The following is a 14,171-nucleotide window of genomic DNA, read 5'->3' as shown; positions in this document are numbered from 1 at the left end:
ATCACACAGGTTTCTAAATCCTGTGATTCATTTCAGGGAGAGGCACTGTGGTGATTGTAAAGAGATCAGCCAGGTGGACCTCAGAATAGGAGTTCCCTGACTGGGGCTGTTTATCTGGGCCAATCAGGGAACCCTGGCTGACAGATCTGAACAGGAGTGTCAGAGGTTCTGAGAGCTGGCTCTGAAGAAGTTGGATCAGTGTCAGGGACTCTCCACATCAAAGGGTGACTTGGTGACAGGATACTAGATAATGGCCTCTGTGTAGTTATTTCAGGCACCAGTGTGGAAAATTGGATTGAAATACTATTGAAGATGTACCCAATTCTTTGGTTGAATTACTGAGATCAATCATTCCAGAAAACGAGGAAAAGGTGTTGTTCTTAGCCTCCTTTAAGACACTCAGCATAGTTTTACTTCAAAGAGCCTTCTGTCAAAGATAAAGAATTATGAGGGAGCAAACACACTTAAAAAGTGAGATCCTCTCAATTTCTATTACCCATGTACATCTATTCAATTATTTGCTGTACAAATGAATTGAGACATGCAATTAAAACATTTTGACAAAACAACTCTCTCACATAAAAAATCCATGAGAATGTCAAGCAGATTTGATACTTATCCCATGCACTACTTACACAATATGCTGCGTGTCTTTTAAAACATTATTAATGGCTTGGCCTAAATGTGCTCTACTTAACCACTCCAAACATCTGCTGAAGTGTATTTACATTAAAGAACATTCATTTCATGATATTGCTAAGGAAATGGGATAAGGGTAAAATCAGTCAGGTTTTAATGGGTTTTTTGGCATTCTTTGAATGAACCTGGAGTCCAGTTATGTGCAAAGTTAAACAAAATACCTTTGCCTTATCAGTATGCCAGTACTTTGAATGAGACAATAAGTACAAAAAAAATTTATTAAGAATTCACTGTTTTAGTGAATCTGATTAAAGTATGCTCATAAGTATTTTGGTCTATGCAGTCTGAATGATAGATCAAACACACATTTTGATGTTTTTGTATCATTGACTTACAGAATCAATTCTAAAGAAATGCATTGTCAAAATATGGCAAGGATCAACACTTAACTAGATCAAAGCACAACCTCATGACAGACACTTGTAGCCCACACAGACTGTAACAAAGAGCAGTACTTGATATCCCAAGGTAACCATGAGGACTCAACGTGTACAATACATGAGAATCAATAACCTTCCTGCATTGCTTTGCCAAGTGCACTCACACAGCAATGTATGACATTTGGGATCCCACAACTCTCAGAAATGAATAAATGGAACTCTGTAAAGATGCCAAGTGTGACCTAGGATTAGCAACACTTGGTTATAATAAAATTCAATTGTATTTTTCTCTTATGCTTCTGGAATTATGTCAACAGATTCAAAGAAAGAACAAGATGGGCTCAAAAGCTGCTGAAAACATTAAAACACAATCAATTTTATCCATACTGCATAGACTGTAAATAGAAGAAAAAAAATGCAATTAAATATTCTAATACAATCAATTTTAAAGATAAATTCCAACCCAATGAGGGTGACACAATATGAATTCTTTAAAATTTCTGTGTACTAATGTGTTAAATTATCCTATAAACAAAGGGGGTTTGGCAAATCTGTTGAAACTGATAACATGTTTCTGAAATGGGTTCAAATAATTCATAAACTGCTGACTGGGAGATTTTCCCAATTCTAGCTCAACTAATTGTTACCTTGGCACGTGCTTCCTCTTTCTTCATATCCAGCATTGCACAGGCACTTCCCTATTGGCACCAGCCATTCTCCATCTGTGCTGCAATACATCCTGGGTGGGTCCTCCTCCTTGGAATGATTGACACAGGAACCACGCACCTCCACAAGAGACAGGGAGTCTACTCCAGGCACTGTGTCTGGGAACATAGCCAAGTTCCTTGTGATAAAAGGACACTTTTTGAAGAAGACACGCACAGACACTAATGCAACACAGGCACCAACGTCCTGAAAGGCCAAATAAAATCCTTTCTTGTTGATTGGCCCAACCTCACGGACCTCAGTGTTCAGCTTGAGGATTCGATCACCCAGGTCCATCTGGGTGAAGCTCTCGTCTGCAGCAATGGTGTCAATCTTTACAAACTGGCTTTCCCTGAACCTGACAATGTGATCTTCATCAGACTCCATGTAATAGAGGTTGAACGTTTCTTTACAGGATCCCAGCACCAAAGGGATGCTGTTGCAGTCTCTCAGCGTAAACTTAAGTTCAACATAAACCTTTTGGGCAGAGTTCCGAGGAATCCAGTTTGTCCGTAGCCAGTTGTTCTGACTGGGTTCCATTACATTACATACCTGGTAGGTACGGATTGGTATGTAGTGCTCGTCCACTCCGCTGATTTCTTCCCACTGAAAAGAAAATTGAAAAAACGTTACAGAATTGTAACTTAGAACTTAGAGCTTCTTCCTGTGCTGAGGTGACCCACAATTCCACCTGACAATTCTCCAATTCAACTTGCCTGGAACATTAGTCATGGTCATATTTAACCCCATAGAAAGAAACAAAACATTTCCAAACTGGATATAGTGCCAGTTGAATGAAAGAAAATTAGTGCAATTTGCTTTTCTGGCACTGGCCCATTTAAAAAACAGCACACTAAGATAAGAGAAAAAAAGCAGTAAAATTCACAAATGACATATCTTGCTTATCTTATTTATATCAAATTGGAGACCCAGTATGACCAGTACATTTGTTTCCAAGTATTACTTTTTTTTACACCTAGGAATGAAAATGAACTTAACATTTACTCTAGCTTCCATCTTGCACACCCACGTACAATCCTCATTTTCCCTATTCATGATTTCTGGTTCTGGGGTATCAGGCTGGGGAGGAGTCACATTTTTTCAGTTGCCGTCTTTCCATTTCTCAGCTTAAAAAAAATGGCCAGGGGTTGAGGGGGCACCTCAGCCAAATTCCAAAGGCAGCAAGCAGATGTTTTCGCAAATTATGCAAAGTCTCGTGTTGCCCTGCCCCCATACATTTTAGATCAGGTGTTCAATGGGGTCACCCTTAAAAGCAACAGCTAAATGCTGGAGGAGAAAAAAAAAGGCTGAGGAATTTAATGGTCCAGAGGAGCAATAGTGCTCCAGTAGGTAAACTCCAGCACAATGGCAGTCCCTCTGGATCACATCCCTTCCAGTCCTTCACACCCAATGAGTTCAACACTCAATCTGTCCCATTTCCTCTGTTCTGTCCCAGTGGCTGTAACTGGGTCCTGTCTCCTGCCCACTTGACCCCTGCAGTTCATTGACAATGTTTGAATGAGGTGCAAGTCAAAACTGGTTCAAGTTGTCTGGCATTGACATCAAGTGGGCAGCACTTTTGACCCCGCACCCATTGTGAGCAGAAGTGCAAGAACACCCATCTACACCCAACTGCTGAACAACTGAACTGTGGCATCGCAGGGCAACTTGTTTTCGGAATAATGTCATTAATTCTCCTGTCTTGCAAACTGTTCAGGCTTGTCCTAAATATATCAAAAAAGCCAAAATATTTAATAGCACAAAGTATTATATACACAAAAGGGCTGTGTGTCATCTGGAAAGAAAACAGCGCAATGTTCAATGCTAATTGGGGTGGCATGGTGGCTCAGTGGTTAGCACTGCTGCCTCACAGCAGCAGGGTCTCAGATTCGATTCCAACCTTGGGTAACTGTCTATGTGGAGTTTGTACATTCTCCCCGTTTCTGTGTGGGTTTCCTCCCAGTGTCCAAAGATGTGCAGGTTAGATGAATTGGCCATGCTAAATTGCCCATAGTGTTAGCTGCATTAGTCAGAAGGAAATGGGTCTGGGTGGGTTACGCTTTGGAGGGTCGGTGTGGACTTGTTGGGCCGAAGGGCCTGTTTCCATATTGTAGGGAATCTAATCTAAAAATAATGTAATGTCACTGACTGCATGTTATGGGATTCATTTATTGAAAAAATCACTTTGTTGAATCTGTTTTGATAAAAAGTGACTGACAAACTGATCCTATTACAGCAGATGCTCCTTCTGCTACAGTGAAGAGATTTTTTCAGTTTCTTTCCCCAGGAGCCAATAAACAAGTCCTCCAAATTTCGGGTTAAATCTGATCATTAAGATGCACATCAATCTAGTTTAGCAGTATGCTTAGCAGCAACAATTGCAAACATTTATTATTGACTTGCTCCTCTGAGGTGGATTACATCAAACATATCTTTTAATTTTAATCCATCTGGGTTATCCCACACTCCAAAAAAAAATCTGTGAACTCTTGACTAAATACGTCAATGTTTTGAATTGAATGTGGATTTAAAACAAAACAGGAAACCTAATAATGAGACAAGCTGCTCCTGATTATGTTGCATCTTGAAACTACTATATCTGCATTAAATAGCATCATGAAAATAATCAGGTAAAAATATACTTATTGCAAAACTGATTACCTATTATTTTGGATTAAAGCTCTACCGGGGATCAAGAGGTATTCTAATTGTAATTATTCCTTGTAGGTTATTCAATGTTGTGATAAATTTACATCATGGAGTTTTCTGGTAGCTACACCAAGAATATAATTCTGGAAACTAGGCAAGTCAACATTTAGTCTCATTATTTTGACATTTACTGATGTCCAGGCACTGAAATTCAACCTTGGCCCTCTTGTTTCAATTAATGCAACGCTACATTATGTCAATGAGATATGACAGCTGTTATTAGTCTCCAGTACAGATGGACAATGAAAGTCCCAATTCTTTTGGGCACTAACTAAAGCTGTACAACTGCTAGAAACAGACAACACACTAAGACCCCTTCCTCCTGTCTTAGGTTCTGAGTTGTCGTGGTGAAGAACTGCATTGGAATTGCCTCTCTGTATTTGGAATTCAATTCTAATTGAACGATATTAGGCTGAAAAGTAACAGAAACCATATTGAAGAAGAGAGCAGAGGAATATATAGAAATCTAAAATACAGTAATGAATTTCAAAAGGGATTTTTTTGCTTGACCAATTCCTACTTTGTTTTGTAAAAAAAAGTGAGCTGACAAGGATAATGCAGTAAATGTAATTCATCTAGATCTTCCAAGAGGCCTTCACTGAGGCAGCATGTAAAAAACTAATTAAAAAGGTCACAGCGTGTGCAGTCGGGGTCAAATGACAAAATGGATGGCTAGCTGACTCCAAGACCAAAATCATAGATTTGGAGAAAGGGGAATTATTCAGCATAATAAAAGGTGTTCAGTAGTGTTCCACAAGGACAAATGCTGAGACCATTACCATTTACAATTTATATTTAAATTTAGACTTAGGAATCAAAACTACAATTTCTAAATTTGCAAATGACACCAAATTTGTTGCGACAGGGTGGGGGCTTATTAGTTAATGCTGAGGAAAATAGGAACAAATTACATAAATACAATAAATTTCATAATGAGCATATAATTGGCAAATGAATTTCAACAGAGATAAATGTGAGATATTACAGTTTGACAAGAAATTAAAGAGATTACATCTTAGAAAATAAAATTCTGAATGAGACAGAGGAGCAAAGGGACTTGGGAGTAAAAATGCATAAATCATTCATGAAGTTACCAGGGCCATACAAAAACCAAACCGAGCACATACCATTAACATTTTTTCTAAAATGCACTATTTTGACTAACAAGGCCTTGTTGTTCACTATCATTGTCCATAGCATTGCCCTTTTACACAATGCTTTTAAACACCGATTTTATTACTTTTCTTGTCACATTGTACAGCTGTGAGTGCAGCTTCCTCCTGACGGAAAGTCTAATTGCAATCATTGCAAAGCAAATGCAGTAACTAGAAGAAAGACCAGTCACAGCATCTCTTGTAACTGAACCATTTGGTTAAGATGTTTAGCATTTACAGTCTTTCTTTTAACCAGCACTGCAATAAGTGTCATCTCTGAATGCAATTTCAGCTCTTGAAGAATTAGGAATTCAGTTTGATCCAGAAAAACTTATTCATGCAATGTTTAGTCATCATGTGGGAGAAATAAGTTAACAATTCATTAGATAGACATTCACCATTCTAACATAGAAATAAAATGCCACTGTCACTGTCCTGGGACACCTTCTCTAACACTATTGTGGGTGAAGCTACACCAAATGGATGCAACAGTTTAAGAAGGAAGCTCACCACCAACTTCAAGAATGACTAGAACGGATAATAAATGCTGACTTAACCAGCTATGCCCACATCCCACAAATGAATAAAAACAACTGTCAATGGGGTCACAGTTTTACCTCATGAGGCTATTGAGATTTTCTCTTCAGGTCCGGGGCACAAAGGACAAAGGGACTATCTTGGGTACACAGTTCCTTGAAAGTGACAGGTAGACAGGCTGGTGAAGAAGGCATTTGGCACACTTGCCTTCATTGGTCAAAGCATTGAGTATAGGAGTTAGGACACATGTTGTACAAGACATTAGTGAGGCCACTTTTGTAGTATTGCATACGAGCTGGTCGCCCTGCTACAGGAAGTATGGTATTAAACTAGAAAAGGTGCTGAAAAGATTCATAAGTATGTTGCCAACCAAGACTGAAAGGTTTGAGTTATAAGGAGAGGCTGGATAGGCTGGGACCTTTTTCCCTGGAAGTAGAGGGGGCTGAGGGGTGACGTTATAGAGGTTTTATAAAATTATGACAGGCATACATAAAGCGAATAACCAAAGTCTTTTCCTCAGGATAAGGAAGTCCAAACCTAGAGGACATAGGCTTAAGGTCAAAAAGAAAAGATTTAAAATGGATCTGAAGGGCAACTTTTTCAGACAAAGCGTGGTCCATACACAAGCTGCCAGAGGGAGTGATAGATGTGAGTACAATTACAATATTTACAAGGTATTTGGACAGGAACATGAATAGGAAAGGTTTAGAGAGTTCAGGGCCAAATGCAAGCTTATGGGATAAGTTCAGTTTAGGAATCCCGGTCAGTATGAACGAGTTGGACTGAAGGGTCTGTTTCCGTGCTGCATGACTCTATGACCCTATAACTGTATCCGTGAGAGGGTAACTTGCTGGAATGTGCATACAGTCTTCAAAAGGAGAAGGAAGTGAACCTGGTTTATTATTCACAAAATCAAAGTGTTCCACAGCTCGCTATTGTAAAGAGTGTGAGCACTCATGAAAGGCATAGCCCATAGGATTCCATTGTCAGTATTTCTCCGAAAAAAAGGCAATAAAATGAAGGGAAAAAAATGCAAGTTCTTGCCACATTCTAAACTATTACATATAAACTGTAAAGTAATGTTAGAATCAGGAAAGCAACCCACAGGGCTTTATGATTCCTGACATCAGATGGAGAAGAGGTTTGGTGCCTCCCACAAGTTTTAATTAGTACAGTGGCCTTTGTATCCATTTTCCAATGATTCAACCTGCTGATCATCTACCTGAAATTTCACAGTTCTGCTGTATAAACACAGTCCTGAGGCACAGCTGCTGACCCCAGTCTCCTTCACTCTGACATAAATGCAAATGACAGACCATGGAAAATTCATTTAATTTGTGCTACGTGCTTTCAGTAAGAACTGGACCAGACAACAGCCCCGGATTTTACTTGGCGGCTTGCCTCTGCTAGATACATGCTCCAATACATTGAGCTACCACTGCAGACTCACTGCAGAATGGGACGTGTCCTGGCCTCATTGAGCTGAGCCTCCTGCCTACAACAAGCAAGTGGCGGGATCATCTGCTGGGCCATTTCAAGAGGTTTCACAAAATTGGTGGGGAGTTAGATTTTACAGCTAGAATCTTCTGCTGCCAATGGTGGAGAAAGATAATTGGGATTGACACCACGTTACCAATTAAGATTCTTAAATGGTCAACCAATAATAATTGAAGGGTTTCATGCCACACAGGTGGGCCTGTTGTCACGCAGCATGCGCAACATCTGATAGAGCACATCCAAAATGCCAATTTAAGGGATTTGACCCTCTGGAATAACTGTACAGAGGCCAGTATCCCATCACCAAGTCACCCTGTATTTACATGTGCCCAGGATGCTGGCTGTGGCCAGCCAGCTCTGAGTCAGTCCCCGAACTGAGGAGATTCGGAATCCTCTGTTTATACTGGTCAACCAGGGCTCCCCATTTGGCCTAGGTTAACAACCCAAACCAAGAATCTCTTAGTCAATGAGATCCATCTGGTTCCAATCACTTCATCCTCAATCAAAGGCAATCTGTTCTTGAGTTGGGTGCAATATATAAGGCAATGGGGAGCATTATGAGAGCCAATCATCTCCCCTTGCTCCTGACACCCATGGACTCTCTCCCTGCAATATGTCAAACAGCCACTGACCCTCAATCTTACCTTTCTTTGTCCTGGGTCCTCTCTGATATATGAAGTACAGAATATACCCTTCCTGCAAGTCAATGCCTCCATTTTACTCTCACCTTTGTGGGCCTTCCACCTCTGCCAGAATCTGGATTCCTGCAGTCGACCTGACTAGTGCCTGAGTTGTTTATGGTTTGACAGGCCTTCCCTGGAAGGGGCAGTGCCAGATCTTTCACTAATTCTCTATACAGCCACCAGGCCACCTCAAGAGGCCTTCACAAAATCAGTGGGCCACAAACCCCACTTGCAAATGTCACATGTGGCATGTTGACATCGGACCAGCAATGCAAAGTTATTACACATCTCAAACCTTCCAGAAGCCAAGCAAGTGTGTAAATCTGAAGTCCACCCAACTGCCAAATAGTAAGCTATTCAATTTGCTAAAAAAAACAACTGTGTAAAATTGTCCATCGCCCACCTCATTTTTCAAGTGTTGAACAGATCACAATTTGGGAGTTTTTTCTAGCAGCGCTAATAAAGTTACACAAGTTCAGAGTAAAGACCTCCCACTATAACTGCGCTGAATGTGGTAGTTCATTCTGCTGTTGAAAGCAGCTGTATCTGCTCTTTGATTTCATGTGTGAACTTTCAATGTAAAGGAAAGATCAGTTTAGACACTGGGGGATCTTTAAATTTGTGGTTGTGACAGACTTCCTGTTTGCAGGAAGATTCCATGCCTTCCCATGATGTCCCTTATAAGACACCTGATGAGGTGCAGAGTCCACTTTTCACTAACCAGCCAATTCCCATTGGCTTGACTCAATGGTCTGAAATGGTATTTGGTAGGGTGAAACCATTCTCTTTGCATCAACTTTCCTTCTCCCCCCCACTGAGAAATGTAAATTCTAGCCCCAACAAGGAATTCCAAGCTTCCATTTCATTGTAGGTAACTTCTGTTCATGACCTGAGCATTTGTGATAGCCCACTTTCAGTGAGGGAAGGGAAAATTACAAATAAGACCTGTAAAGTCACGAAGACAACAGATTCAAATACAAACCAGAACCCCATCAGCTTTTGTCACTGGAATCTTAGGTACTATTTCAGTCGTACAGATAAAAATATATTGTTTGGTTCCTTGTAGCTTCAAGATGGGCAGTTGGTGGATTTAAACTGCTCACTCACCTGGCTTCTGCCAGGCAGCTAGGGTTAAATCACCTTATACTTTGAGGGCTCTCAATTATTGGTCAATTTCACCTGGTGGTCTCCTCTGTGATGATCGATGAAACTTGCAACTGAATTTACACTTTGGAAGTAATAGTGTACAATAATCATGACTTAAATGCAATTGATGACATAAAGCAAGGTGATTGTTTGTTGAGTGGTGCTGTTAGATAGCTTAATTGTTTCTGAGTTATGAAGCAAACAGCTAGGCTTGGAATTTCTTCTCAGCAGCTCCATGGCCCTAACTTAGCCAAATATGGAACATTTATGTCCATGAGAGGAGTTTCTACCAGAGGCCCAGACAAGTTATGGCTGGGGGAGCAGAAGCATCTCAGAGGAATAAACTCCTGGCTTTGCAAATAAATCCATGTTCCTCTGATTTCGAGTGACATAATTTTGTTAATTTCATTACTTTCATTTCATCACAAAGACGCAGCTCTTTGGGTCATCCATATCTTTAATAAGGTTCCACCACTTTCTCCAGATCTTAAATTACACACAGCTAAGTTTAGTTCTTACATATTTCAATGTCTGTATTCCACTAGACCAACATAAAAGGATTGCTTGATTGAAAGAAAATATCTGAAGCACAAATAATGAAACAATCTGTTTGCAGTAATATCACAGCTGTAATTACATTTAGCGTAACCCTGTGTGATGTATTTTGAGTGTATTCTCTAGCTGTGGATCAGTTAGCAAGCTTGACTTTTATCTTCTTTGAAACAAAGCTTAGTCTGCTTTGTATTTGAAAGTATTACACAATAAAAGGTCTTCCAGGTGTCAGCAATTATACACAAGGTTCAAACAAGTAAATGTTATGATTTTTTATTCTTCGTTTGAACATTTTCCCAGAGTACCACTCTGAGCACTGATGTATGAACTGCTGAATGGCAGCTTTTAATGAGATCTGTCAGATTTTCAAACTCCTAACTTCTAGCTCCCCACTGCACCATCTTCATACCATACCCTTGTGAGTGCTTGGGTTAATAGAAATAAATGGGACTTTCACATATAATTGAAAAAAAGTCTTAAATTCTACTGTTGATTTAAGCTAGGTTTTTCCATTTCCCATGCAACCAATTCAGACATATTTCAGCTAACAATGAGGAGTTCATTAAGCTGTCTGTGCAACAACAGACTAGCCTAAGACTAAGGCCCTTGTGGTACAGTGGGGGTATCCCTATCTCTGAGCCATACGTTCCAGGTCCAATTCCATCTGCCATGAAGGTGTGTCGTAACAGATACAAAGAACTTGATTAAATTCCGACTCAAAAAATTTCCAACTGCTGCCATGATAACAATCTGAAGCTTTTACAATAATACCAACACATGCTGTTAAAGACTAGTACACTGTATAAAACAGGGTCAAACAATTTCTACTGCATTCACTGCCTCAATATGAAATGTAGCAAGTTTTTCATCATTCTTAGATACAACTAACTACCACATCTAGTGTCTGAATTTTTTTTAGATGTACAAATGTAAGAATATTATACTAATATTTACGATATCCATCTTACAGCCCGAACCTGCCTTTTCTGTTGGCATTCAAGCATTCCCATGAACATGGGGTTCTCACCTTAACCTCAGGTAAAAACAATGACTGCAGATGCTGAAAACCAAATACTGGATTAGTGGTGCTGGAAGAGCACAGCAGTTCAGGCAGCATCCAACGAGCAGCAAAATCGACGTTTCGGGCAAAAGCCCTTCATCAGGAATAAAGGCAGTGAGCCTGAAGCGTGGAGAGATAAGCTAGAGGAGGGTGGGAGTGGGGAGAGAGTAGCACAGAGTACAATGGGTGAGTGGGGGAGGAGATGAAGGTGATAGGTCAAGGAGGAGAGGGTGGAGTGGATAGGTGGAAAAGAAGATAGGCAGGTCGGACAAGTCCGGACAAGTCAAGGAGACAGTGCTGAGCTGGAAGTTTGAAACTAGGATGAGGTGGGGGAAGGGGAAATGAGGAAGCTGTTGAAGTCCACATTGATGCCCTGGGGTTGAAGTGTTCCGAGGCGGAAGATGAGGCGTTCTTCCTCCAGGTGTCTGGTGGTGAGGGAGCGGCGGTGAAGCAGGCTCAGGACCTCCATGTCCTCAGCAGAGTGGGAGGGGGAGTTGAAATGTTGGGCCACAGGGCGGTTTGGTTGATTGGTGCGGGTGTCTCGGAGATGTTCCCTAAAGCGCTCTGTTAGGAGGCGCCCAGTCTCCCCAATGTAGAGGAGACCACATCAGGAGCAACGGATACAATAAATGATATTAGTGGATGTGCAGGTGGAACTTTGATGGATGTGGAAGGCTCCTTTAGGGCCTTGGATAGAGGTGAGGGAGGAGGTGTGGGCACAGGTTTTACAGTTCCTGCGGTGGCAGGGGAAAGTGCCAGAATGGGAGGGTGGGTCGTAGGGGGGTGTGGACCTGACCAGATAGTCACGGAGGGAACGGTCTTTGTGAAAGGCGGAAAGGGGTGGAGACGGAAATATATCCCTGGTGGTGGGGTCTTTTTGGAGGTGGCGGAAACGTCGGCGGATGATTTGGTTTATGCGAATGTTGGTAGGGTGGAAGGTGAGCACCCGGGGCGTTCTGTCCTTGTTACAGTTGGAGGGGTGGGGTCTGAGGGCGGAGGTGCGGGATGTGGACGAGATGCGTTGGAGGGCATCTTTAACCACGTGGGAAGGGAAATTGCGGTCTCTAAAGAAGGAGGCCATCTGGTGTGTTCTATGGTGGAACTGGTCCTCCTGGGAGCAGATACGGCGGAGGCGGAGAAATTGGGAATACGGGATGGCATTTTTGCAAGAGATAGGGTGGGAAGCGGTGTAATCCAGGTAGCTATGGGAGTCGGTGGGTTTGTAAAAAATGTCAGTGTCAAGTCAGTCGTCACTAATGGAGATGGAGAGGTCCAGGAAGGGGAGCGAGGTGTCAGAGATGGTCCAGGTAAATTTAAGGTCAGGGTGGAATGTGTTGGTGAAGTTGATGAATTGCTCAACCTCCTCGCGGGAGCACGAGGTGGCGCCAATGCAGTCATCAATGTAGCGGAGGAAGAGGTAGGGAGTGGTGCCGGTGTAATTACGGAAGATCAACTGTTCTACATAGCCAACAAAGAGACAGGCATAGCTGGGGCCCATACGTGTGCCCATGGCTACGCCTTTGGTCTGGAGGAAGTGGGAGGATTCAAAGGAGAAATTGTTAAGGGTGAGGATCAGTTCGGCCAATCGAATGAGAGTGTCAGTGGAAGGGTACTGTTGGGGACGTCTGGAGAGGAAAAAACGGAGGGCTTGGAGGCCCTGGTCATGGCGGATGGAGTGTAGAGGGATTGGATATCCATGGTGAAGATGAGGCGTTGGGGGCCAGGGAAACGGAAGTCTTGGAGGAGGTGGAGGGCGTGGGTGGTGTCTCGAACGTATGTGGGGAGTTCCTGGACTAGGGGGGATAGGACAGTGTCAAGGTAGGTAGAGATGAGTTCAGTGGGCAGGAGCATGCTGAGACAATGGGTCGGCCAGGGTGGTCAGGCTTGTGGATCTTGGGAAGGAGGTAGAACCGGGCAGTGCGGGGTTCCCGCACTATGTGGTTGGAAGCTGTGGGTGGGAGATCTCCTGAGGTGATGAGGTTCTGTATGGTCTTGGAGATGATGGTTTGGTGATGGGGGGTGGGGTCATGGTCGAGGGAGCAGTAGGAAGAGGTGTCCTCAAGTTGGCGTTTGGCTTCAGTGGTGTAACCTAAGGTAAGGTAAGGTAACCTAAGGCTTACTATACTTGACAGGAGGTTAGGGAAACACCAAAGCATTCTTCAAAGTCCATTTCATAGAAATGACCCCTCAGGGATTTCTAAGCTTTACAAATTTAGAAATAATAAAGTAGTCGCCTAAATTTGCTAACAGTCTTTAAAAGTAGCCTTGAAGGGAAGAATTCTTATCGATTGGTCAGTGACATTACATGGTTAAGGTTATCACCCAAACTGTTGCCCAAATGCAAACAGATCAGGTTCGATTAGTTTTTGTGGGGAAGTTTCTGTTTCATATTTCAATAAACAAAGATTTTTTTTCTATATGATTTTGTTGCCATTATGCATCTATTTTGTTTTTAATTTGTTCACGCAGCATGAATATCACTGGCAAGGTCAATATTCAACACTTCGTAGTAATGCGCTTGAGAAAATGTTGCTGAGCTAGTTTTTCAAACTGTCCTGTTATAAGTTAGAGTAGTCAAGAGGAACTCTAAGTATTATGTCCCCAATGTTCTTATTTTTCTCTGTCTCCACTTTGACGCACAATTTTACAAACAACTTTTCTACATCTGCCAAGATCTCAAAACACCCAAGTCTGCTTCATAGAATGGAGACCTGTATGATCCTGTTACATATCCTATATAAGAACACACCAGTAATTGAAATACAATAGTTACAAAGCCAGACAGCTTGCAGGCTTAAATACCCATAAATAAGCCACAAAATAAAAGGTAAAATTTGATTGTTCAAGATTCTCTTTTCTTATTGGGATATCAGAATCTCTGCTCTGAAGCGACGTCAGACTAAGTACCTGCTTCTTCCAGCACAAAGAAAGAAAGAAACAGGAGGGTCATTGACCTATCCTCAAATGTGTTGCCATTTCGTGAAGTGTTGGCTGATTTGTGTCTGAATCCCATTTACCTTTTGGCTCCACATCTTTTTATACCCTTGTC

General features: G+C 41.8%; 1 protein-coding gene across 2 annotated transcripts in view; it reads right to left on the bottom strand.

The window, feature by feature from the left end:
* Positions 1–14,171, bottom strand: part of epha3 (eph receptor A3) — a 244,619-nt gene that overhangs the window by 179,430 nt on the left and 51,018 nt on the right. For both annotated transcript variants that reach the window (XM_072585485.1, XM_072585486.1), the window contains exon 3: positions 1,727–2,390. In XM_072585485.1, coding sequence (XP_072441586.1) covers positions 1,727–2,390 — 664 coding nt within the window. The remainder of the gene's footprint in view (positions 1–1,726; positions 2,391–14,171) is intronic.

Source organism: Chiloscyllium punctatum, chromosome 15, assembly GCF_047496795.1.
Source record: "Chiloscyllium punctatum isolate Juve2018m chromosome 15, sChiPun1.3, whole genome shotgun sequence".
Taxonomy (NCBI): domain Eukaryota; kingdom Metazoa; phylum Chordata; class Chondrichthyes; order Orectolobiformes; family Hemiscylliidae; genus Chiloscyllium; species Chiloscyllium punctatum.
The sequence above is the reverse complement of the archived record's forward strand: the minus strand, read 5'-3'. Positions and strand labels throughout refer to the sequence as shown.